Genomic DNA, 26,500 nt, shown 5'->3' with positions numbered 1-26,500 from the left:
TGTCTTGTTTAGGGTGTTTAGAGTGTCTGATAAATCAAGTTGATGATGATTAGCTGATGATAATGATTGAATGAATTGCTTGTATAGTTGGATGAAATGAAAGCCATAAAATTGAACAAAATCTGTGTGCTTAGTTGAATGTTTCTTTGAGTTGCTTGGGTCTATCTAAATATGTGAGAGCTTGATCATGATTTTTAGATAAATCTCGTGCATTTGATGATATTTATGCTTGCTTAATTATGGTTTTAGGAAAGATGGATGATTATGCTTAGAACTTGCTTGCTACTTAAGGCGAAATCATAGATAATGCATACTTAGGAAGGTGATTTAGGCGATTTTTTTTGGAACGATTAAGCCTTTCAAGCCAACGTTGATTAATTTAATCCCTAGTTGTCCTTTTTGAGCCTAATGTTACATTCTTTGTTTTGACATCTATTTTGAGCTTACTTCAAACATGTTATTATATTTCCTTCCCTTGAATGATTACAGTGAGCATACAAGTGAATGATGATTGGGTGATTGGTTTTGTAATAGGGTGTATTGTGGAGTGTTATAAATAAAAAGATTGAGATTGTTCCTTCTAAAAAAAAAAAACAAGTTTGGGGGAGTGTAGTTTCTTCCTTGTTAAAAAAAAAAAAAAAGGAAATATTGGGATTGTCTGTGAACTGTATTGTGGATATCAAGTTTGGTTTGTATGGTTTGTATGCATATGGTAATCTTGAGCCTAAATGACATCTCTTCTACCCATGCCTAAGCCTATCGTTATAAGCTATAAAAGCCCTATTGATTCTTGAGCATGTGTTGTCTATATTAGTGGAGAGTAGTAAGTGATGCAAGCATATGAGATAATAAGATTTGATGGTTTGTGGTGAGTAATTTGGTAAGTTTAAATAGATTCAAATGCATGTTATTTATTGATCATGATCAGGCGAACATATATTTGTTTGGAATTGAGTGAGTTGAAGAAATGTTTTGATCGAAATTCTAGATTATCATGATGGCTGGATTTTCTGAAAACTATATGAGCATGACAAACATAATTTGGAGGCTTGATTTGTCGTTGTCAATTTGATTTGTCTTTGTTTAGTTGTTTTAGGTTTTTAGGATTGTTTAGAGTTCTTTACTCGAGGGCGAGTAAAGGGTAAGTTTGGGGGAATTTGATTAGCGAGTTTTAGACTTGTTTTAGTGTGTCTACTTAGGATGTATTTTAGAGGTTTAGGGTTGTTTTGTTCTATTTTACGCTTTTTTTTGTGTTGTTTTTGTTTATTTTCAGGTTTTGAAGGATTGGGATGATTTAGAATGAAAAAGATGCCCAAAAAGCACAAAAATTCGTAAAGCTGTCAAAAATGCCTTTTCTGAGAGAGTAGAGCAACCTCGCTACTGTAGAGCGCGACCGCGCTAGGTTGCTGGAAATTGAAATTCAGCAGATTTTTAAATGAAGGGCATTTTGGTCAATTCACAGGGGATAATTTAGGGTTACGATTTCTGATGCGATTTGAAGAGTAGAAAAACGTGAATTAGAGGGGGAGAGACAGAAATAAGTGGAAAAAAAGAAGAAGAAGCTTGGAGCGAGCGTGGGCGATCTGTGACAATTCCCAATCTAGTTTCATTCTCTTTTTCTTTAATTTTCTATGTTTTTGTTTATGTTTAGTTTGATATGGATATGAATATTGAGATTATGAGGTAAACTCATATTTAGGGATTTGATGGATATTGACTGAGATTATTCCATGGATTAATGCTATTTGATTGTTCCTTCTTCCTTGTTTATGTGATTTGTTCATCTTTGTTCTTAATACATGTTTGAGATTGATCACCTTAAGCATGATTCATGATCCTAATATGAAATCTGAAAAGTGAATATTAGGAATGCTCTAAATGAATAAACATAGGGTTTGATGTGAAACGAAAGTATTCGCATAGCTTATGTGACTTTTAGATTATTGCTTAATGCGAATTGTTTGTTGTACTATCTCAGAGATGCAGTAGTTGACATGCAATTTAGTACCTTCATGATTTGAAAAGAGTTTAGGTGATTTTATAATCTGTCATCTCATTGGAGGAAGAAGAATAGTTGACTAGTATTAACAATTGGGTAATCAAAGCAATTGAAATCATATTCCTAATTTCACATCCATTGTTAAACCCTTTTTATTTGTTGTTTTGCTTGTTGTGTTTTCTGCATTATTATTTTAACACCAAATTTTATTGTTTCCAAATAGAAATATAAATCCAATTTGGTTAGTACTTAGCTGCAATTCCCTTGGGTTCGACCTCACCTGTGTGAGTTACCACTTGTATGATACGTGCACTTGCGTGTAATAAAATCTGCAACAGTCGTGCTCTGCGAACCTGCCCACATAATAATGTGGTTCTCACATATATCACATATTTATTTCATATCATCACATAATATCATCAACTATCATATAATCAACATTAATCACATATTCACATATTTAAGTCAACAATATCCACTCTAATCCCATTTATGCCCTCCCGGCATGCTAATCAAGGCCCTTAAGCCTTATTAGAAAATTTGGGTCGTTACACTGCTCGTCTGCCACGACCAAGATTACTTGTTGGAACTAGGGTTGAATCCTGATTTTGCCGCCTAGGCTGGTCTTTTGTATTTATTTTGGATCTGTATCAGTTATAAACTCTTTTTGGGATCCCGTGTACAAACTTAAACCTGTTTAATGAAATGGTTATTGTTTGACCCAAATTTGAATACCTAATCCTTAAGTTAGTTTAATTACACATTTTAAGTCCAAATGACTTGTTTAGCGAGTTAAGTGCTATTTTAAACACACAGTGTAGCGGTCCTGGATTAGTAGGACGTTGCAACTTGGTATTAGAGCTCTCCAGGTTTAACAGTTCCTGAAGATCGGTTGGGCATGTACACTCGCCGCTAAAGATAAGCTCAACTCACGGTTTGGTAACTATTAAAGATAACCATAGATTGTAAGAAGAAGATGGTAACTTTTGAACCTGAAGGCGAGGACCCATGCATGGATCCCACATTCCTATGATCTCAGCGTTGAGGGCTAGAGACCTATTACGAGGTGGTTGCATAGGATTCCTAGCTAGTGTAGTGGATACCACTAGGGTTGTGCCAATTGGGCCTGAGGAGACCAAATTAGTCTGTGAGTTTCTGGATGTATTCCCAGAATACTTACCAGGGATGCCGCCGCACAGAGAGATAAAATTTGTTATTGAATTGGCACCGAGGACAGAACCAGTGTCTAGAGCATCGTATAGAATGGTTCCAGCAGAATTGAAAGAACTGAAGGTTCAGTTACAGGAGCAACTCGACTTGGGGTTTATTAGGCCTAGTTTCTCGCATGGGGTGCACCAATTTTATTTGTAAAGAATAAGGATGGTTGGTTCCTTGAGGATGTGTATTGATACAAATAGCTGAATAAGTTGACTATCAAGAATAAGTATCCACTGCCCATAATTTATGACTTGCTTGATTAGCTACAGGGCAAGACAGTGTTATCAAAAATTGATCTTCAATCTGGTTATCACCAGTTGAGGATCAAAGAAGATGATAGTTTGAAGACAGATTTTTGTACCATGTATGGACATTATGAGTTCTTAGTTATGTCGTTTGAAATGACTAATGTGTTGGATTAGCTTATACAGGATCTTTATTTATTTTCATGTATATCTAATATTAAACAAATTAATACGAGATAGCCTAAAACATGTTTCTAAAATTGAATTCAAAGAGAAACAAAGAATATAATACTTACAGTATACGCAGCAGAATTAAAGAGTCCTTCCTTCAGTTTCTCTAACTCTTGTATCCTCTCTGTCGTAGAGTATTATCAAGAAATTGAACCGATCTTCTATTTTCTTCACAGCCTTCCAATGTATCCTTAGAATCACCTAGACTAGTGTGGGCAATTCTCAACACATGAGATAGATATAGAGAGAATAAGAGAAAATAACAAAGAGGCTTAGAAAAGGACTTGTGTTTAGAGAGAATCTAAAACTATCAGAAAACCAATGATTAAAACTTATGTTTTGACTTCTCTCTAAGCACTCATTTTAAAGACTCAGTTAGGCCATTTAATTTAATTAAAAAATCAATAAAATAATAGTCATTTTGAAACCCTAGATCGAAATTATCATGGGCTTTAGACCCGTGAAATTTCCCATTTGATTATAAGCTCATTGGGTTTAAAATTAAGGCCTGTATTATTTTCTATTGATTTAATTAATTAAATAATTATTTAAATCATTTATCAAATTAATTATTTATAATTTGAACCTTGATTTAAACTTATTTATTAATTTAGATACCAATTTATCTTAATTAATAAATCTATCATAATTTCTCTTTTCTTCTCAAAATTACACAACTCTGTGGAATTATCCAAAATTGACCTGGTCAACTTTGATAATTCTAATTGATGATTAAATCAATTAATTGAGACTATCTAGATGATTTTATCCAAGGTACAATGGGGACCATGGGCCTATGAAATCAAGCTCCAATAAGTTATCATAAATCTAACAAATAAATTTAATAACTTATTAATTCCTTGTGACTCCACTATAGACTCGGAATTGCACTCTTGAATTCATAGAATGCTCTATAAAAAATATAGATACGCTATTAATTATCCATTTTTACAACCATAATTGTCACTCAATCCTCTATAGACGGTCTACAATGAGATAGGACTAAAATACTGTTTTACCCCTCATTGTATTTTATCCTTAAAACACTTAGTTCCTTGTAAATGATATTTCAGTAAACTAATTTAATTACTGAAATGAGATCTCTATCATTTAACACCTTGAACCAAACTAAAAGGAAACCATCGTTTCACTTCTTCATCAGAAGCTATAGATGTTCATATCTATGATTAACACTCCCACTCAATTATACTACCGAGTTCCCAAGATGTAAGTATGGGCTAGTCCGTAGGGTAAGCTGGTAACGAACAAGTCAAAGAACTCAAATAATACAATCAGTTAGAATACTAACCACTCAGAATTGAGATTGAATTGACCTATGGTCAACTATATTATATGACTAGAATAGATAATAACGGTATGTTTACTTATCTTATCAACTGTCAATATCGATCCAGTCCGATGTAACAAATACATCCGATCTTATCTACTTTGCTAATGTTCTGGAAAGAACATAACACTGTAATGTGTAAGTAGATCATATCGTAGATTGGCAAGTCAGTGTAAATCTGGTGCACTGACTAATCTTAGGACTAACTTATTTTGAACATATAATCATATTTATATTCCACTGTGATTACATCACTATAAATAAGATTAGCTATATGCTCGGGATTTAATAGAAGTTTATATTAAACAAATAATCATGAAAATAAAAAATGTGAGCAAAGTGATTGACCAAGTCAAAAAATAATTTCTATTCTTTTATTGATAATAAAATGAGATTACAAAGAATTTGTGTTTTAATTAGGGCATAAAACCCCAACATAACGCTCCAGCAACTTTCATGGATCTCATGAATCGAGTGTTCAAGGACTACCTAGATAGATTCGTGATTATCTTCTTTGATGACATCCTGGTCTATTCTCAGTCAGAGGCAGAGCACAAGCAACATCTCTAGTTTGTACTACAAAGATTGAGGGAGCACAGATTGTATGCCAAGTTCAAGAGGTACGATTTTTGGTTCCCTCAGGTGACATTCCTTGGTCACATTGTTAGTAAAGTTGGAATTAAGGTGGATCCAGCCAAGATTGAGGCCATCAGGGATTGGGCAAGGTCAATGAGTGCTTATGAGATTAGAAGTTTCCTTGGATTGGCAGGGTATTATTGGTGCTTTGTGGAAGGGTTCTTAAGGATTGCGACACCACTAACGGAGTTGACACGCAAGAACCTGAAGTTTGTATGGTCAAATAGATATGAGAACTCCAGAAGTTGAAGCGACGATTGATCATTGCTTCAGCTCTGAGTCTTCCTTCAAATCATGAGAAGTTTGTGGTCTATAGCGATGTGTCATGGCAGGGGTTAGGATGTGTTCTTATGCGGGCTAGAAAGGTGATTGACTATGTATCACGACAACTAAAGGAATATTAACAGCAATACCCTACACATGACCTAGAATTAGCACTAGTGGTCTTTGAATTGAAGGTATGGCGGCTCTACCATTATGGGGAGAAGTGTGAGATATACACTGACCAAAAGAGCCTAATGTATTTTTTTACCCAGAAAGATCTGAACATGAGACAAAGACGTTGGCTAGAGTAGGTGAAATATTATGACTGTGATATATTTTACCAACTAAGGAAAGCCAACGTGGTGGCAGATGCCTTGAGTTGGAGAGGTCTGGGACAGTTATTCAGTTTGAAGCAGATATCAAAGGAGTTGGCAGAGGAGATGACTAGAGCAAGGATAGAGTTGGTGGTGGGTCAGTTAGCTAACATCACCTTGTAGTCTACTCTTCTGGGGAGAATTAAGGAAATTCAGTAAAAATGATCATCAGTTTATGAGGCACAAAGGGTGTTGGAAAACCATTCAGAGCACGCGGCGAAAACTTTGCGTGGTAGGCCCATTGTTGTTTATGAACAATAGAACAACAACAATAAAAAAAATTCTTTAACCATATAAACAATTTATATGACCAAGAAAACAATCCAGAAACATTATCATACAATACTATTAATCATGCAACAAAAATGTATATAAATATACAATATATCTATATAGAATATATAAAGACAAAAATCAAGATCATAAACTTTTACCTCTTGAAGTCTATCAAGTGTCCTTGAGTCTTTTTGTATTTAACGATCTTCATATCCAAAACTTTGAGCACTCAAACCACAATCTTCCGGAGTGTTCTCTACACCTCAAGATATGTGTGGGCACATAGAGAATATGAGTTTGTATTTTATGAATCACAAGTATTTCTCAACACATGAGAACTTGGATTATGATCTGAGAATGGCTAGAATAAAGAAGAAGAAATAGAGAGCTTTTGTCTAACAAAAAACTCTGAAAACTATTATGAATTGTGAATTGTTGTGTGTTTTCTTTTCAATTTGTGTATTTCTTTTCTCTTCTTCTTCTATATCATATATATAGTGAATCATATTACCTTATTATTCCTAATAATAATAGTTATATAAATATATCATAATAATGATGATTGGATTAGATTTTAGGTGAATATCTAACTTACCAAATTTGAAAAACCATATTCAAATTATTAAATAATTAAATAAATAAAATAAAAAATACACTACACAATATCAGTACAAGTGGTACACGCATGGCACAGTCCTTGGACTGTGTCAGGTGTGTACTGCTATTCACTTTTCAGGTATTTTGTATTTTTCTTTTATTTAATTAAATCAATCTCCCACAAAATAAGGTATTTATCTTTTTAAGGAAAAGATGACAACCATATTTCAAAATTTAAATTCAAAATTCAAATTGATCATCATCATTGTACGCCCTGGTTTTCCCACGGGCTGGTTAGCAGGTCGAGCCTCGGACTAATCAAGGTTAGTCCGTAAACTTCCCCAGGTCAGAGATCTGGTTTTCCAGGTCGTACCCACTTAGCTCGAGGCATCCTCAAGAACCCGCCAATGCTGCCTAAGACTGGGGGAAGGAGTCCTTAAGGCCGAAGGTTGGGTCAGTGAAGCAGCTCGTTGTGCGAGCTTCTGCTCGTGGATTCCTGATCCTTTGTAAAGTCAACACACGCAAGATAAACGTGCCTATATCTGACATCACGTGTCCGATATCTCCCTGACTTTCCGGGCACGCATCAGGAACGTGCGCATTCAGACACCCACGGCTGGGTTGGGCCGTGCGGCCCATTATCTCCTTACATACTGATTAGACCACACTTATGTGTCAGGTTTAGGAATTAATCATAAATGTTACAGAGTTTATATGACCAATGGTAAGGTCACGCGATGACCTCCCTACCAACTTCCAGGTGCCTTCTCCTATAAATATGGGGACCCTGGGAGTTGGTAGGGGTTGGAAAAAATAGTCTCTGGAGAGCCATATACTTTGTAAACCAAATACCCAGAATACATCAATAATATTGACTAGTGGAGTAGAATGATTTTAACCTTTGAACCACTTAAAAACGTATCTTGAGTCACGTAGTTCATTCTCTAAGATTTCATATCTGTGACGGTTCAACTTTCAGCACTAATCCCTTTCTCTTCTTCTCTTAATTACCTGTTGGCGAAGAACCGCGTCAACAATCATTATCATCATCTTTTAAAATTAAATAAATCAAAAAACTATTTTTGACTTACCAATTTTATTTTTTCCCACTAAAATAAAATAATTAATTTCAAAAGTTAATTTATTTATTTTTATTTATATGAAATTCGAAAATTTAGTTTGGTCAAGATGCACTAGTCGTGCTCGAAAGCCTAGATACACTTTTGGAGTGTAACCCATTATTTTCAATCAATGACTTAACTCAAAAGTGTGTCTTAGGATCAGTCAAACTTGAAATACATCACTAATTATATTCTCATAAGAGAAGTCAATCTTGAGATAAAATAAACATATTCGGAAGTCTTTCCTTAGGGAGGCCGCAAATGGAGGCGACACGAGGCCCTTCCTATGCCTCTCGGTGCTCAACTGATAATGGAGACCATGGGACTTATTGTCATAACTCCCTCTCCCACTCACTATTTTAAAAAAGTGTGTTTTTCACAAAATTAATATTTTTTAATTTAGTTGTAAAAATAAATTTAATTATTTTTACCAAAATGATATTCTATTTATGATTTATATGACTGGAATGAAACATTTATTATCTTTGAAGCTTGTTGTTTATTTCTTATGATTAATTGGATATTTCTAATGCCATGTGGGTTTTTCTTACTAGGTTTTGGCTCACGGGTGTTCTATGTTGCAGGTAAGGGCAAGCTAAAGGTAGATCAGCCATGAGTTGGAGGGCTTTGAAGCGGCGCGTATATATTTGGCCGGCTTGGGCGCCATGATCGAGTTATTTTGAGGGATTTAGGTTATGAGACCGATCTTACCGCTTAAGCCGGCTACTTTTGTAACTTTGGTTGTAAATGCTTTGCATATAAAACTCGTTTTTGGATCATGTAATTGTTTAAAGTTTCAATTAAAATTTTATATCTTTAACCAAAAATTTTAATACATAAACATTTGATTAGTTTTAATTACACTTTTGAGTCTAAATACCTCGCTTAACGAGTTAAGCACTACTTTAAATATACGGTGTAAGGGCTATGTATTAGTAGGTTATTACGGTTGGCGTAAGCTTCACCCCCTCTCACAGCTACCTATGAGTCACTAGTTGCTGAACTCAAAGACATCCTTCATGGGATGCACTTTGCTCATGGTCTGGGGTATACAAATGTCATATTGGAAGCTGATTGTAAGAATGCAATATCTTGTCTCAATGCAAAACCTGTTAGTGCTTCTTCTTGTGTGGGGTGGTGTCTTAAGATATTCTTTTTGTTTGCAATAGTTTTGTTAATGTATTTTTTAACCATTGTCCAAGAGAAGCTGGAGTAGTTCATGCCCTTGCAAAATTAGCTCGAATAATGAACATATTTAGTGGCTTAGGTATCCCAGCTCTATTATAAATTTGTTTTTCTCTATTGTAAACTTAGCATTGGGTAGAAGGAAATTGTTATAGAATTATTTACCTGATTTTAAAATAAATATATATTAAAATGTATTATTTTAAATTCCCCGACGTAAAATAGAAGAGGGAGAAGAGAGGCGAGAGGGAAAAACGAATTTGAGACGATCTTCCAGAAACCCTCTGTGTAACTGCTCCGTTTCATCAATGGGGTTTTGGGGTAATCTCTCTCCTTATATATCTTTCTTTTGATCATTTTTTTTGTGGCTATTTTTTTTCCTAGTAAATTATCAATTGCTTTTAACGTTTGGTTACCGAGAAAACAAGGGAAACTTAAAGAAGAATAATCTGATTTTAGGAGTTTGAGACTTCCTCACTGTTTGGGCCTTCAAAATACCTACTACTAGAGACGCCTTTAGGCTTGTTAATGTTTAGACTCACCATTTTCTTATAAATAAATAAGTTCACTCAAACATATCCATGCTTGCTGATACTTCATGGTTTCATTTCTAGAAAATATAGGGTGCAATTTTTATGCTGAATGGTATTATTGAACTTCTCGATGTTTCACTTTGTGGGTTTAATCCACTATAAGCATTCTAGTTTTGACTTGGTTCAGTTATTAGTTTTGTGGGCTTAATTCGTATTATCTCTCGGTATAATTTGTTAATGAACCTGAATTTTGTCCAAAACAGGTTATACTAAAATCTAAGATTATTGTATTTGTTGTACAAGAGTGGTTTTTTAAGTTGTAGTTTATAGTGGCAACGTTCCTTGTTTAATCTAATGCTAGAGAGAGTTTTTACTTATCATTATTGTATTCTTTTTGGGAGCAATGTGGTGAATGAAACATAGTTTTGATTAACAAGAACATCAGTGTGAGAATGTCATGATGGTTTAGCATGTTTTGATTTAAGTTTTGATACTCAATAGCTTTAAAATTTGTGGTTTGATGTTTAGGTCTAGTGGTCGAAAGTGGAAAGTCTGAAGTGGTTGAACACGATTGCTCGTTCTTGCATCTTGCACAGGTAATTAGTGATTTGTCTATATTTTCTTTCACATAATTAGTAATTGCCGTGTTTATTAAAACTGCTCTTAAATGCAGGCTTCTCTTGGTGAGATCAAGAAAGAAGAAGGCAGTGAACCTGTTATGCTGACTGCAAAAGTTGGTGATCAGAAATTTGTTGTTGGGAGGCTTTCAGAAAAGGTTCCTCAGCTTTTACTTGATCTTGTATTTGATAAGCCATTTGAGCTATCGCATAACTGGAAAAATGGGAGTGTCCACTTCACAGGATATATAGTTGAAAGTAAATATCCTTTTCGTTATCTCAATTATTCATCTCTTGTTTTCTCTTTTCTTTTGTAATATTTATTTTGTTTCATGCTATAAATTGTTGTTGTCATCACATTTTTTTTTCATACAACCTTTGGGATGTAGAAACATCTTAGAAAATCACCAGGTAGGTCCCCAAGGAATCAAATCTGACACCATGTTTTACTTTCAGATTCCAATTCTGAGTCTGATTCTGATTCTGAAGATGAGAACGTGCCTATTCCCATTGATCATGGTGTATTTTCTGGTAAGACCATCTCGAGTTGCTCTGCTAGTTTAACTTGTATGGTGAGTTCCTTGTAATTATATTGACCTGGTTTTGTTACATGTTTGTGTAGGAAACTTAAACCTGCGGTCTGAAGAAGAAGAAAAAGTTACGAACTCGAATAACATTTTGAATTCTTGTCAAAGAGGAAGCCGTGGGCCTTCTGGGGACGAAGAAAACGATTCATCTTCTGATGATGAGTCTGATAGTGATGATGAAGAGCTGGTATTCTTTTCTTTTAAGGAGAGTTTTAAAATATATATATATATTTTTCCTTTCAGTTAAACTTTTTAGATAAATGCTTCTGTTGACCATCACAATATCCGCAGCAGATCATAACACATTAATCAACTCTTTGTCCTTTCCATGTTTTCACTTCTTGAATTTCTCTCTCTCTCTCTCTCTCTCTCTCTCTCCCTCTCTCTCAAGTTTGCTAGTACAAGGTGCTACCTAATATTACTATGATTAGAATATACTATTTACGCTACATTTAGTTTTCTCATGAATAAATGGGATGCATTTCAATTTATCAGCTACTCTGTGTAGATGGTTAAATATTTTGCAAAAATAATTGTCAAATTTGTAATATATATTTTGGGTTACCGTATTGATGACCCCAAGGTCAACGATGACGGGAAAAGCAGTGAAGATGAGGATGAAAGTGAGGATGGGGATGGAAGCGAGGATGAAGAAAGTGATGACAGTGAGGAGGAGGATGAAGAGAAGAAGGTTAAAGCACTCATACCCTATCCTGCACTTATTTCATTTGCTTTTCTTTGCAATTTTTCAATTTCCAATGTGAAATTTGCTTTGGCCTTTTTTGTCTTCTGAATTGAGTTGATTTGAATTTTCAAGGTTGAAATTGGCAAGAAAAGACCTGCTGAAGCTGCCACTCCGACTACTGAAAAGAAGGCGAAATTGATAACCCCTGAAAAGACTGATTCAAAGAGTGGTGAGTTCCCCTTCTTATTTAATAAGTTGTTCTTGTCTCTAATTCCAGGCATCACAGCATCACTACATTTTGTTAATAAATTCTTGTATGGAAACTTTTCTTATAACTCGTCGATAAGGTTTGGCAGAAGTTATGGATCTGCTATTCGCAACAGATCATCTATGTGGTTCTTTATAATATATCATTTGGTACATTAGATAAGGGTGGATACTTGATAGTGATGGATGCATTTTGCAAAGTCTGCTTGAAAGGTTATTAGATATAATGGTGTTAAAAGGGTAATTTATTGGCGAAACAGGGGGCAGTAAAGTACGTAGTCATGTACCAACTCCTCACCCGGCAAAACAAGCTAAAAAAACTGCAGCTATATCTGGGAAAGCTTTCCCTTGCACGCAGTGCAGCAGGTATAATAAGTTTATTATTATTATTATTATTAATAATGCTTGAGTTTTAATTTATTTTCAACTCTTGTAGATCCTTTGGCTCCGACATTGCTTTACAATCTCATACGAAGGCCAAACATGCTCCTGCCAAGTGAAGCTTATTCTAGTGTTTGTTTAAGTGAGAATTCTACGTTTAGCAATTGCTACCAAGTTTCAGTAGATTTCATAATTAGGGATTAGTGTTTCTATTTTTATTTTTTGTTTCCTTACAAATTAGGAGTAATATTTATTTAGCAAGCATTTTTTCATTGAAGACATTTCGTATTTTTGTTAGTTGTAGTCAAGAGTCCATTATCATTTTATGGTTGATGACGAAGCAAATACTAGTATTTATTTTCTAAGCTTGAAAGGCATTTTACTCATCAATGATTTAACTTGTAAAAAAATGTAATGGTATGTGAGTCAACAAGCATTTTGATGTAGCAACTCAATTAACATTAAAACCACAAAAATATCCATATTAGGCACCACATTGCTCTTCAAATTAAAAATACAAAAATCTAAATCTAAAAGTTTTCATAGGCTTAAAACATGTCACAATTATCAAAAAGAAAAAAAAAATCCACAATTTAAAACGGCATCTTCCTGGAGAATCTATAAGCAGCCTATCAAAATAGAGGGTAGAGCTAGGGTGTACAGATCGATCCCTTGAGATAGGAAAAAGCTTTACCTGACAAAATTTACAAGAGAAAAAAGATTCAGTTTTAACCAACCACTAAAATAAACTTAAAACCCCTTAAATAGATATAGTAATAATTCCAGATAAAAAAGAAAAGGGACAAACCAGAAAAGTCCAATTATATCAGTTATTTAGGTCCCCCAAACTATTGCTGCTGATAATCATCATAATGACTGGAATTCTGTGCATAACCATTCCTTTCATTTTCATTGTCACCATTATTATCGTGTTTTTCTTCAGATCCTCCTCCCTGTTCCTTTTCCCTGTTCCACTGTTCAATTTTAGCCCTTCTTTCAGCACTGCTTTCCCTTGCTGGTGGACTCCTATTCCTCCGTCCTCCAGGGCTTCTACTTCTTCCCCTACGAACAGGACCTGCGCCTGGACCTGGACTACGGCTTCTGGGTCGCCTCCTATCATGGGAGCGGTGATCTCTGTCATCATCTCTTCTACCAGAACCACGGCCTCCGTGTAGGCCTCCATGTGGGCCTCCATGGGGACCTCCATGTGGGCCTCCATGTGGACCTCCATGGGGTCGTTCTTCATAACCACGGTTCCTACTAGGACTATGACTTCTGCTTCTGCTGCGACTACGTCTTCGTCTGTTCCTCCCAAACAGTTTTCTTCTCAACTCCCTAAAGATTACATGCAATGAATGAACCATCAACTAATGAGATCTATTTGGTGCCAAGGTTAAGTCAAAGAGAGGAGTAATGAAACTCACCTACTAATCTTCTTCAAATGCATGAAGTTGCAGTATCCACCTCTGCTGCATACATTTTCCTCATACTGCCTACATGTGGCTTCACGAAAATCTGTCACCGGTGAGAAGTCAACAATAATGGGGCGTCCTGAAACATTTATGATACTCATGTTAAATCCACACAAACAAAGAGGACAATCAAGCATTACTTGATACCTGAATAGATTTTTAAATCCACAGAAAAATTGTTGCCCTTGCCATTCATAATCCCAACTAAATTTTACACTATGTATGCAATAAAAAAATTCCGAAAAAAAAACTATGGGTAGCATAATTTTCATGCTGACTTCTAGAATGAAATAGAGAAATGTGAAATAAAACAGAAGTCCAAAGAAACAAACAAAAGCAGAGTAAGTCTATGCTAGGTAGGATAGAAGAAAAGGGTTGAGGAATAAATGTACTCTTTCCTTATGTTTGGAAGCATTGGAAAGGGAGGAAGATCAAATTGCTCTCCTTTGTTTATTTGTAGAATGACCACTGCATCAGAGGTCATATCTCTTCTCCTAAAATCTCTTTATGTAGGAGGAATTACAAATTTGTTAATATTGAAGAATTGAAATCCAATGTCTTATCCCTTTTCTCCTAAATCCGTCTTACCAAGCAACCACCCTATCCCAATATCATCTAATTTCCCCTCCTACCAAACAGACTTTATAAGAAGCCATGTTATTCTCTTTCTAAAACAAGATTGCTTGCAACAATTAATTTAGAAAATAAAACCTGTGTGCTTAATAGAAAACAACTCTTTTTTATACTTAATTATATTCATTATAAATTTGAGGTATTGGAAAACTATTAGTTACCTGACCAAAACGTGCTTCATCAAATTGTAATCTAAGATGAGTAAAAGACGAGCCATTGAAGCCAATTTACAAGGGTCATAGATGGGAAATTCTTAATTCAATCGTGCCAAGCCATTTGGGCTTAAACTGGCTCTGGTTTAAATCTCAAATCCCTATGACCTGAAATCAGATTCATTGTTAAAATCATATTATTAAATGTTGCAAATGAGTCTTGTCCTGTCATTATGTTTTCATCCTTGATGTTGGATAAAAAATCCCTCCTGGCAAACTGACTCTAATACTGAACACAAACTCAAAAAGATTTTCCAACAGAGATTAACAAAAAATTAGAATGTGGGATTACTGACTTAATTTTCACAGACAATGCTGGATAATGGAATCTAATGCTTCCATAACTGACTGAAAATGCCTGAAATCCTAAGTAAAGTTTTTCGGTCAATAACTCAAGATCAGTAATTTCTTCAGTTTAATATAATAGCGCACTTGGTTAAGCATTCTATGATTAGGTTTAGATGCCAAAGTCAATTGGCATGTACACTTAAATTTTCATGGTTTGCAGCAGCATACACTTAAATTTTAATCATCCATCATTCTGATAACCGCAGACAATCATGATACTCATAAATAATAGCACAAACTAAAATGTCAAGAAACCAAGGCAGTTTCGCCTATTCCTAAGAAGTAAAATGCCAACTATAACTTTTTTTTTAGAAACTAGACTCTCCACCTAACATTGTACTATTGTATGACCAAGAAACTACGGCAATAGATATGTAGGTACCCAGAGGAGACCTTGTGGGAGCAACCCACACGCTTTCCCTTTTGAGCTACCCTCTTGGGTATAATAAAACAATATCAAAGAGACTTAATAATTAAAGAAGTCGCCAGGTTAACTATCCATGATAAAATTTCTAAACAACAAAGGAATTCGACTCTAAAATCTAACAACACCATTTAGTAACCCAAAAAAAAAACAAACAAACAAAAAATTCAACAAATGATTAACTTTTGGGATCAAGTAAAGCAACTGAAATCAACTTAGTCACCGTGATATGATATAGCTTGAAGACTTGCGCTAATAAAGAAACGCACTTAAAGAACATCAACTATACTGGCAGAACAATCATCAAACAATTTTTGTTTAATCATATGGTATTCATATCTTCATTAGATGAAAAGGATTAAAAGAAAAAAAAATGCGAACCTGCATAGAACCTTCCACTCAGGCTTTGAAGAGCAGCAGCAGCATGTTCTTCCTCTCTAAACTGAACATAAACATTTCCCACCTGCTCACAAATAATACCACATCAAATCAATTCTGAAAATTAATAAAATAAAAATGAAAACCCATTAAAACCCTCCATTAGCTAAACAAAACCTTAGAAACATACCATGTGATCAGCCAAATTATCACAGATATTCAAGCTCTCAATCTGCCCGTGCTTGCTCAGCTCCTCAAATAGATCTTCATAAAAATCCTTCATTTCGAAAAAACGAAGGAAACAACATTCAACTTGATAACCCCACAAATATATACCTCAAAAAAATAATTAATAACAGCAAGAATGAAATTTCAAATGGGATATCAACCTCAAAGTTGTCTTGGATCTTGCGAGGGTCAAGGGACTGGCCCTGGGTGTCGACACCAGGGGTAGTGAGCATATCAGGCCTCTGGTACATGTTTGAGAGGAGTAGGGTTGGGCTAATACTGGGCTTAGTGTGGAGCCGAGAGCAGCGGTCGCCATGTCTACAAGCTCCGATCTTAAAGTAAAAAGGGCAGTTGACTCTATCTTTCTCTGTTCCGAATATGGAAGCTAAGTGCTCCGCCATTACTTCTCACTGTGATCAGTGGAAGAAGAACACGACGACGACTATGGCCGTGATCGGTCACACAAAACACTGATTTGTGTTCTCTCTTGCTTAGCTTGATGTTTCGTTTTAGGGTTTTATTGAATTGGGAAATTTCACAAACATAATGTTTATATAATTAAAAGTTACGATTAAAAATATGAGCAGGTTTGCCCGAGAGGTTAAGGGGGTAGACTTAAGATCTACTGCACATAAGTGCGCGTGGGTTCGAACCCCACAGCCTGCATTCTTTTTTTTTATATAATAAATTTATCTTTTATTTTGTTATTTCATTTTTTTACTAACAAGTACTGTATGAGAAAAGAAGGGATAGGAGGTATGAGAAAAGGAGAAGTCCTTTGGCTCTCGCCAGAGGTTTTGGTTGTGCATCCCGATACATCGGCTGGCCTCCGACATACAGCCAAGTCGGGTGGCTTTGACTTTGAAGGCTCTTCACGTTGTAGGTGGTAGTTTTTGCCATTTTGGTTTGAAAGTGACAGATTTGATGTTGTGGAGTCGACTGGTTTTCTCCCTTTGGTTCTCACATAATTGATACATTGGTAAATCATTTTCGTATATATTATGTATTTTTGCACAAATATTGTGTTTCGAAAATTATATTTCAATTTGATTTTTGGGTCCACAGAATAGGTGCTTATAACCAATCATACAACTCTATAAACACTAAACAAACAAATAAATTCTATTGACACCTTAAAAAAAAAACCCCAATAAAAATCTTTAAAAAAATTATGCTATATAATAAAGATGTGATTCTACCGATAATTTAAATTCACCGATTTTTAGCCTACCCAGTATTCATTCAAATAAATTAACAGTAAAATATGGATGGTGAAATTTTAGCCTGCAAATTTCTAATATTTGATCAGAAATAGTTTGAAATGTAATGAATTGAAATTTGAAATCTTTTGTCTTGTTCATTTAACCACTACTAGATTCTGCTAAATCTTTAAGCCAGATCAGTTTTAATTTTTTTCAATAAACCCTATTATGCGTTATCTACATCTTTTGGAATCATTAATAAAAGAGAAAGTTGTGAAAAATGACTTCTTTTTTTTAATAATTTTACTCTCGCCTACTTTTGGATAATTTTTTTCACAATAGTTTCGTTTAAAACTCGACATTCATCTAAATTTTTCAAATAAGTATCGAAAATTCTCTTCCATCTATATTATGCAAAACTAGGCAATAAGTGCAAAATGATTTTAAAAAATAAGTCACTTTGCCAAAGTATCCTTAATAAATCCTCAAATTTATTGTTAAAAACTGTAGAAATAGAAACTCAAATAAGCAATCCAAAAAAAGAGAAATGATGGCATGGTGAAAAGGATTTAAACAGCTCAGTAACTGTAATCATCAAAATGCAACTCATAGCATTCACTTAAATATCATTTCAACACTGTTCAAAGCTCTCTAAACAAAACTTTTCTGAGCATTATTGCAAGAAAAAACAAGTCTCCGAGGATCAGAAGGCTAAAACCATTCTACATAATCACTGCAAAGTCAAAATCCATTGCTATGGGATCCCGCAAAAGATACAAACGCTTCATAATTTAGTAGGGCTCGACTGGAACGCGGAAGTTTGCTCCAGCATACACTGCTTCCGAACCGAGCTCCTCCTCAATTCGCAAGAGCTACACGAAAAAAATCCAAGGAAAGATATGAGTAAACAGTGAAGAATAATCAAACAAATTGAATCTAGTATAGCCTATGAGAATGGTAGAGTTTTCAAGGATTAGAAGATCAACCTGGTTATACTTGGCAAGACGCTCTGACCTACAGGGAGCCCCGGTCTTAATTTGACCCTACACAAACAGATTTCAGAAAAATTGTTAGATAGCCAATTGAGGACTGGAAAAAGGGTTTTAATTGACTACAGAGTATATTTAGACAGCATTTCATTAGATAGTTACCGTAGACAAACCCACGGAGAGGTCAGCAATGAAGGTGTCCTCGGTCTCTCCACTGCAAGCAAGGAAGGCAATTACGTTAATTATTGAGAAATTTATGGCTGAGAAATGAATTTTAATCAGCAATGCTGTTTGTCAGGGTTCGACGTTCTAACCTGCGGTGGCTTGCCATAACACCCCAACCAGCACGCTTAGACATTCTTACAGCTTCAATGCTCTCTGTTACAGACCCAATTTGGTTAACCTGAAACAAAACACAACAGGGTTATTTACTACAAATGATACCAATTCAACAAAACTCAAATCAACAAATCATGGATGACTAAACAAAATTTGGCCAGTACCTTGAGAAGAAGAGCGTTGCAAGATTTTTCCTTGATTGCCTTCTCAACCCTCTGAAAGAAAAAGAATCACAAAATCATTAGCTTTTTTTATTAGTTAAAAAGAATGACAGTGTAATTCCCAAAACAAAGGAAAAATATTTAAAATAACTAAAATATAATAAAAGGTAACAATTGCTAACCTTTGGGTTGGTGACGAGCAGATCATCACCCACAATTTGTACTTGTTCACCGCATTCAGCAGTCATCTTGGCGTAGTGCTCCCAGTCATCTTGGTCAAATGGATCCTCAATGGAAACAATAGGGTATTCACTTACAAAAGACTTGTAGACATCTTTGAGAGCGTCTCCTGAGATCTTCTGTGAACCATCATTGTTCTGTAGAAAATAAAAAACCTCTATGACAAAGTATTTGATAGGAATACAGGATGTTCAAATGCCAAAGGCAATTAATTAATCTGCCAAACAACTCCAGCAAGTGATTTCCTTAGGAGTTCAGACAGTCGTGAAAATGAACCCAACTGCTGCTTCATGTGTGGTTGTCATTTTTCACTAAATCAACAACCAAAGTTGTTTCAAACAAACTACACCACATTTACAGTTTTATGCAATGACATGTTACTCACCTCCTCCTTAAAGTTCAAGTCATAGGTTTTATCTGATCCATAAAACTCTGAGGCAGCAACATCCATTCCAATGACAACCTAAAAGAGAGAACCATGTTCTTAATCAGCTAACCTGCTTAAATATCTTGTGATTTTGACGTCAATATAGATAATAAAATAAGTATAATTTTCTTCCTTATATAATATAACTGGAAATGAAACTAACTTTTCCAGTGTATCCGGCCTTAGCAATGGCTGTCTTGAGCAATTCAAGACCTTCTTTGTTTTCCTAAATAACCAAAAAGAGGGACGTTCGTAAGCTGGTAAAAGCAAACATTAAGCACTTTGACGAATTATGTGCATATACAATTCTAAGAATCTCACTTGAATGTTAGGTGCAAAGCCACCTTCATCACCAACATTAGTTGCATCCTGACCGTATTTCTTTTTAATTACAGACTACAAAAGGGGAATACAGTAGTTGGTAAGTAACAATCAAAAAACAAGAATTATCTCGATAGACTAAAGTACAAGTCCTTTAGAAATAAAATGCAAAATTCACCTTCAAATTGTGATATACTTCAACTCCCATCTTCATGGCCTCCTTAAATGAGGAAGCTCCAACAGGAAGAATCATGAACTCCTGCAAGAACATAAAATCAGATACTAAAACCAAAGAGAATTCATGACAAAATTGAATTCCATAAAATCAGACTCAAAAGGCATGCCTGCATTGCAAGTTTGTTTCCGGCATGTGATCCACCATTGATGACATTGAAAGCGGGAACAGGCAAAACCAAGTTCTTGTTTCCAGCAAGGTTTGCAATGTGCTGTGTTCAACAATAGAAGGTAATAATGATATCAGGTTATATTAAAAAATGCATTTATCAGAAATCAAAATGAAATAGACGTATTTGGAAACAGCATAATCATTAGATTTTAAAGTTCTCCATAGTAAACCTTGTAAAGAGGGATTTTCGCAACATGGGCACCAGCTTTGCAGACTGCAAGAGACACTGCCAATATGGCATTTGCGCCGAGCTGATAAGACACAATTACGCATTGTTATGCAAATTATAACAAAAAACATATAACTTGGATTATGAAACTAGTAAAAAGGTTGTTCTACCTTTTGTTTGCACCAACCCCACTCATTAACAGTTCCATCAAGTTGTTGAACCATGAAGTTGTCAATCTCAGTCTGCTTGGTTGGGTCCTAAATAGAACAAAAAACAACTTCAATAAATTTGCAGGAAACTTTTTTAGAAGATACTATTGAATATCACTTATTCAATTAGGTATAAATTGTGTTTGTGAATAAAAATTATTATCAAAATAAAAACTGTCCCAAGTTTTATTCAAAGCTGGGGGTATAAAGATATTTTTTAGTGAAAAAACGGTTCAAAACACTAAAATTTCAAATATGAGGATTGGAAACAAATTGAACCAACCTTTCCAATCAAAGCAGGGCCGATGATAGCGTTCACATTCTCAACAGCCTACATGTCCAGAGAAACGAGTAGATTAAATACATATAAAAAAACTATCAAACGGATCAATCAAGTGCGCAGTGAAACTATGAAACCGATCCTCACCTTAAGCACACCTTTTCCAAGGTAGTCTGATCCTCCATCCCTTAGCTCAAGGGCCTCGTACACTCCTAGTTAAATAAAAAAGGAACAACACAAAATAGCTCAATTCCAATTCGAAGATATGTTCATTTGAACAATAGAGCCCATAAAAACAATTTTACAAACAAATTTTTAATTTTTAATTTCTTTTTTTTTATTGAGGCAAAAAATTCAAGTTTCTTTTAAATCCAAAGTCTTTCAATACATTAAGGTACACTAAGATACATATGAGTTACGCTAAAATTAGATTTTAAAGCAATTTAATAAACAAACACAACAAAACGTTAAAATGGGCGAATCAACTAATCAAATATCATACCAGTGGATGCACCACTTGGAACAGCGGCTCTAGCCAAATAACCATTAGACAATGTCACATCGACCTGCCATAACGAAAATCCATTAATATAATCAAACATTTCAGATTACATAAAAAAAAAAAAAACACATTTATAAAAATCTACACATAAATAGCCAGAAACGAATCAAAGAAAAAGCAGGTATAAACTGTTTCTAGCAATCGGAGCAGTAAATTTCTTAAGAAGCGATTAAAAAAGAACTGATTTTGCAATCGCAATTGGATCTGGGAGTTACCAAAGTAAATTTAGAGAAACCAAATCCAAAAGATGACCTAAAACACGAAAAAGACAAATAAAAGAGTGATAAATATTAAGATTTGAACCTCGACGGTTGGGTTGCCACGGCTGTCGAAGATCTGCCTTGCCTTGACGGCTTGAATGGTAGCCATGAGAAGAGGTTGAGGTTGAAGATGAAGTTAGATCGAGAGAGAGAGATAGCTGCGAGTAGCGTTAGTTCCGAGAGTGAGAGACGAGGCTTCACCCTATTTGTAGAAAAACTTAGCTTAGTTTTAACCGTACGATTAACTTTTTAGGTTTGTCTCATCCCAACCATTAATCTCCACAAAGTACTTTTTTTTCTTCTATTGACCCGTGTCTTGTGCTAGTATTAATAACCAATGGGCGGTTATTTTGATGGTTTTACTGATTATATTTTTCATTTTATTTTTTGGTTACTTTTTCAATTTTAAAACTAGTGTAAATAACATTTTGCATTGTGTTGTCCAAAATTTAAATAATTAAATTTTGTTATTTAAAATAGAATAAATTAATACCTAATCTAATTTTGGTCAAACTTTTTTTTAATATTACTAAAATACTCTCAAATTTTATTAATTATTAGATTTTAAATTAATTTTTAAATAATTAAAATTATTTAATATTTGATTTAAAAATTTAAAGATAAAGATTAAAACTTTAATCTATAGCCTAAACTTAGTTACTTAACCTGAATCTCAAATAAAACTTGATAAATTTGTTTTTCTCTTATTCAAACTCAAAATCTCAAACATAAAACCATAAAAACCTAAATTTATCATAATTAATTTCATCATCACATTTCAAATCCAAAATTCATTATGAAATTTTAAACCTAATTTCATAATCAAAATCACATGTCAAACATCTTCTTCTTTTGGTTTTCTTCTTCCCCCAATATATCTTCTATATAAAAAATGTGTAGATTTTAACAGTTTTTTATTTTTTTTAATGTTAACTTTAACGGAATATTCTTATATTTAACAGAATATTCTTATATTTAACAATAGATTGTAAACATCACTTAAAATTAAATAAAATAAAATAATTAATTAAAAAATTAAAATATGATATTTTTGTGATATTTTACAATGATAATTATTTAAAAATAATAAAATAAATAAATAAACAAATTAAAATATGATATTTTTGAGATATTTTACAATGATAATTATTTTAAAATAATAAAATCATACATCTTATAACTTAAAAAAAATTAATTAAACTTAAACTCATGTAGTATAATAATATCATATTATACATATAATATAATAAACTATCAATTAGCAACAAACAATTTTTCAAAAAAAAAAACTAAAAAGAAACTTAAAATTAAAATTCACATATAATATTTAATATTACATTAAACATGTAATATATAATATCTTGTTGTCACTCCCAAATTCAAAAACTAGGACAAAAATAAATAAATTATTTAATTAAAATATGATATTTATTTGAAATTTATATGACATTAATATAAATTTAGTAAAAATAATTAATAAATTTTATAAATAAAATTAAGGAAGTATCTAGTAGAACAATAAATGCATAACAGGGTGAAACTCTCAATCTCCATAGCAAAATCAAAGAGCTTAAACAAGAAAATAGCAAAAAAAAAATGTAGAGGAAGGAGACTCAAAATTCACAAAGCATATCAGATATGAGAGAAATGAGACCCAAATCTAGTATGGTACTTCGCTTTGATGGCAGCAGAGAGACGAGTCCCACTCTCAAGTGCCTCTGGTATGATGCATCGTTCTAATGCTCTTCTTTGTCGCCTCTCGCCACTGCGATTTCACTGTCTCTAAGAAGAAAGTCCCCATATCACATTTCCTTCTCTGTGCTCCGTCGTGGGTGTGTCGTTCCGATGCTCTTCTCTATCGCCTCCCACTATTGAGATTTCACCGTCTCCGAGAAGCAAGTCCCTAAATCTTTGCTTCGTCAAAGATCTAAACCCATGACCTTGCCTCCTCCAACAATGAAGCCCCACGAACTGACCTCCTTCGAGAATAAAGCTTCTGCGTCTAGGGCTGGTTGGTTATGTAGACCAAAGCTTGGGAAGAAAAGAAAGAGGGGGAGAGAGAATGAGAAAGTAACATTATAGTTCTTTGATATTTTAAAATTATAATTAATCAAAATATGAATTTTTTTGTAATTTTATATTTGTTAAATTAACTAATTTATAACCGTATGGGCATTTTAGTCATATTAACGTCGTTTTTCGTCAACTTAAAAAATGAAAAGCACTAAACACAAAATCAGAAAAATAAATAAGAAACACGCAATTTTTTATGTGGTTCAGCAGTTAAAATCTGCCTAGTCCACGAGTCGATATTATTCAACTATGGAATTCTCTCAAAGCTTTTAGAAAGCAATTCAGCAAAGTATTCCCAGTACCGACTTTCGTCCCTGTTTACCAAGTTTTTCAGAAATTGGAATTATGAAAGATAAGAGAGCTTAAAAAGAAAGGATTTAGAATATGCAAGCAATGCTTTTTACGTGGTTGGGGCATTAATGAGCCTTAGTCCACGAGTCAGTTGTATTAAAGCTTAGAAAGATTTTGACAATGGAGTTTTCTGCAAGTTTGAGCAGAGTAATTGCTTACAAGAGAAAATCTGCCCCCCCATCCCCCTTCAATGCACAACTGGCCCTATTTATAGGCAGTTAGGTGCAATGGGCTTAGGCCAGACTAATTCTGGCCCAATATGGATGTAATCATAGTTTGCTCGCTAATGGAGCCATAATACAAAGAATGTTGCTTAATAAATCGTATTAGTCAGGGCCCATTGGGCCGGCTTGGGCATAGCCAAGCCTTACAGCTGCCAGTAGTACATAACCTCAAACTGGTCTGCGTGTGCTTCTAAGGGGATCTTGGGGACAGGATCTATCAAAGTAACAGCAGTATTGTTTCCTAGGAACATTGTACGCTCCGTGCGTAACCTCTTTAGTTGAGGAGACCAACTTCCGTGTTTCTCGAGGACCTGTCAGCGCCAGGGAAGATCAAACTTGCCATATCCGGACGTGTGGTTCGAGTTCATTTACTAATGTCCTGGTTCATTTACCGGAGTCCTGGTTTGCTCACCAGAATGGGTTCATTCTCGACCAGGTCTATTCCCAGGCTAGTGAGCCTGCCACCTCTATTGGCATCCCGGAGGATACGGGTAGGTCGGGACCGAGAAAATGAGTTGGGCCTGCACCTTGCTCCTGGGTCCCAGAGGATACGGGTAGGTTGGGACCGGGAAGATGAGTTGGGCATGCACCTTGGTTCCGGTTCCATGAGGATATGAGTAGGTCAGAACTGGGAAGATGAGTTAGGCCTGTACCTTGGTCCCAGTTCCCAAAGGATACTGGTAGGTCGGGACTGGGAAGGTGAGTTGGGTCTGCAACTTGGTTCCGGTTCCCGGAGGATGTAAGTAGGTCGGGACGGGGAAGATGAGTTGGGCCTGCACCTTGCTCTCGGTTCCCTTATTATGGTCACGCCCATAGAACATTGTTGGGTTCATTGACGATTGGGCTATCAGGACTTTCTTCTTCCCTGTTCATCATGCTTAGGATGGGCCTGGATCTCTTTGAAGAAGCCCATGGACTCATCGTGTCATGCCACGTGTCTTAGGGGAAAACAGGGATAACAGTCCCCTTACACATGAATTTCTCCAATCTATTTATAAATTAGTTTACAGAATATCTCCTCTCATATTTCAGGAAGTTATCATTAAACTTTCAATAAATACAATTAAATGTGTTTAAATATATAATATCCCATGACATTCAGGATTTACTAACAGAATACAACAAATCCCATAAACATAGGAATTTTCAAATAGTGACCGTCTTCACACTATATTATCGGCCTTGAACATATGACTTACATACTTTCGAGATCGAACAATCATCACGAGCTCACTACCTTGGTATGCTTCAGTCTTAACAAGTAAATTTGTCGAGATCGTCCTCTCCGAGCTCACACTACCCGAGCTCGAACCTCCTTGTTTGATGCCAAAAAAAAATAAACCATGAGGTTTATACAAGTGTTGAACCCTTGTCATTGTAGCTTCGAGCTTAACTTGTAACCTCTGAACATATTCGAGACTGCGTAGTTACGAGGTCACCAATTCTGATGTCATCGTTTTAAATACTGAGCGAGACTGAGTTTCGAGATCATAATTTCTATTCTCGAAATTTGGGTGTAACATTTTGCCCCCTCAAATGTATTGGTTCGAATCCTATGAGAAGGAAACTTTTGAACTGCCACTTTCAAAAATCGTGCCACCTACCACACTCAGAGTACTTGAGTTGAGTACCTTTTATATCTGCTCACATCTTTTTCATATCCCCTTTTTGCCGCCATTAGCACATTTATACCCCATCCGTTAGATCATTCTTCAAATCAAACTGATGGTCAGGATTTGTTCGACCTTTGACCTCCCCTGGGGTTTATAAATATATCCACTTCATCTTCCTCACTTTCACTTTTACATATTTCAGAGAGAAAAACTCGCACAGAGCAAAACAGAGCTCCACTTTTTTCTTCAAAAAACTCCCTTGCATGTTCTCTAAACCAAGGAAATAATCCACTTCCAGCACATTCGACTATGTGAGGTCCTTCTTGCAACCAATATTCCAGTCAATGATTTCTCTGTATCTGAAAGCTTCTGTGTGTAAGTTCCTATTTTTTTCACCTTTGCTTTGTTTTTCATG

At 34.9% G+C, this 26,500-nt stretch overlaps 3 protein-coding genes and 1 non-coding gene across 4 annotated transcripts; 2 read left to right on the top strand and 2 right to left on the bottom strand.

Moving 5' to 3' along the window:
• Window positions 1-9,441: 9,441 nt before the first annotated feature.
• On the top strand, window positions 9,442-13,258 carry LOC133831280 (histone deacetylase HDT1-like). The gene is made up of 9 exons (XM_062261523.1): window positions 9,442-9,815; window positions 10,556-10,623; window positions 10,701-10,902; window positions 11,101-11,175; window positions 11,267-11,418; window positions 11,815-11,922; window positions 12,049-12,145; window positions 12,444-12,549; window positions 12,620-13,258. The coding sequence occupies exons 1-9, from the start codon at window positions 9,803-9,805 to the stop codon at window positions 12,681-12,683; spliced, it is 885 nt and encodes a 294-aa protein (XP_062117507.1). The 5' UTR covers window positions 9,442-9,802; the 3' UTR covers window positions 12,684-13,258.
• Window positions 13,001-16,762, bottom strand: LOC133831279 (splicing factor U2af small subunit B-like). The gene is made up of 6 exons (XM_062261522.1): window positions 16,421-16,762; window positions 16,222-16,308; window positions 16,035-16,116; window positions 13,989-14,115; window positions 13,373-13,899; window positions 13,001-13,258 (listed from the first exon to the last, which is right to left on the bottom strand). Exons 1-5 carry the CDS (start codon window positions 16,658-16,660, stop codon window positions 13,413-13,415), a joined length of 1,023 nt encoding a protein of 340 aa, XP_062117506.1. The 5' UTR covers window positions 16,661-16,762; the 3' UTR covers window positions 13,001-13,258; window positions 13,373-13,412.
• An 80-nt stretch (window positions 16,763-16,842) lies between these two features.
• TRNAL-UAA (transfer RNA leucine (anticodon UAA)) lies at window positions 16,843-16,925 on the top strand. Its single transcript has one exon. It is a non-coding gene; the product is annotated as a tRNA-Leu (tRNA).
• Window positions 16,926-18,047: 1,122 nt separating this feature from the next.
• LOC133831278 (enolase) lies at window positions 18,048-22,024 on the bottom strand. The gene is made up of 17 exons (XM_062261520.1): window positions 21,868-22,024; window positions 21,505-21,568; window positions 21,150-21,214; window positions 21,006-21,053; window positions 20,684-20,770; window positions 20,515-20,595; window positions 20,283-20,384; window positions 20,117-20,197; window positions 19,939-20,013; window positions 19,781-19,843; window positions 19,576-19,653; window positions 19,133-19,327; window positions 18,954-19,004; window positions 18,765-18,853; window positions 18,613-18,664; window positions 18,448-18,504; window positions 18,048-18,333 (listed from the first exon to the last, which is right to left on the bottom strand). Exons 1-17 carry the CDS (start codon window positions 21,931-21,933, stop codon window positions 18,253-18,255), a joined length of 1,335 nt encoding a protein of 444 aa, XP_062117504.1. The 5' UTR covers window positions 21,934-22,024; the 3' UTR covers window positions 18,048-18,252.
• Between the last annotated feature and the right edge of the window lie 4,476 nt (window positions 22,025-26,500).

Source organism: Humulus lupulus, chromosome 4 (assembly GCF_963169125.1).
Source record: "Humulus lupulus chromosome 4, drHumLupu1.1, whole genome shotgun sequence".
Classification (NCBI taxonomy): Eukaryota; Viridiplantae; Streptophyta; class Magnoliopsida; order Rosales; family Cannabaceae; genus Humulus; species Humulus lupulus.
This window is presented reverse-complemented; position numbering and strand designations above follow the sequence as displayed.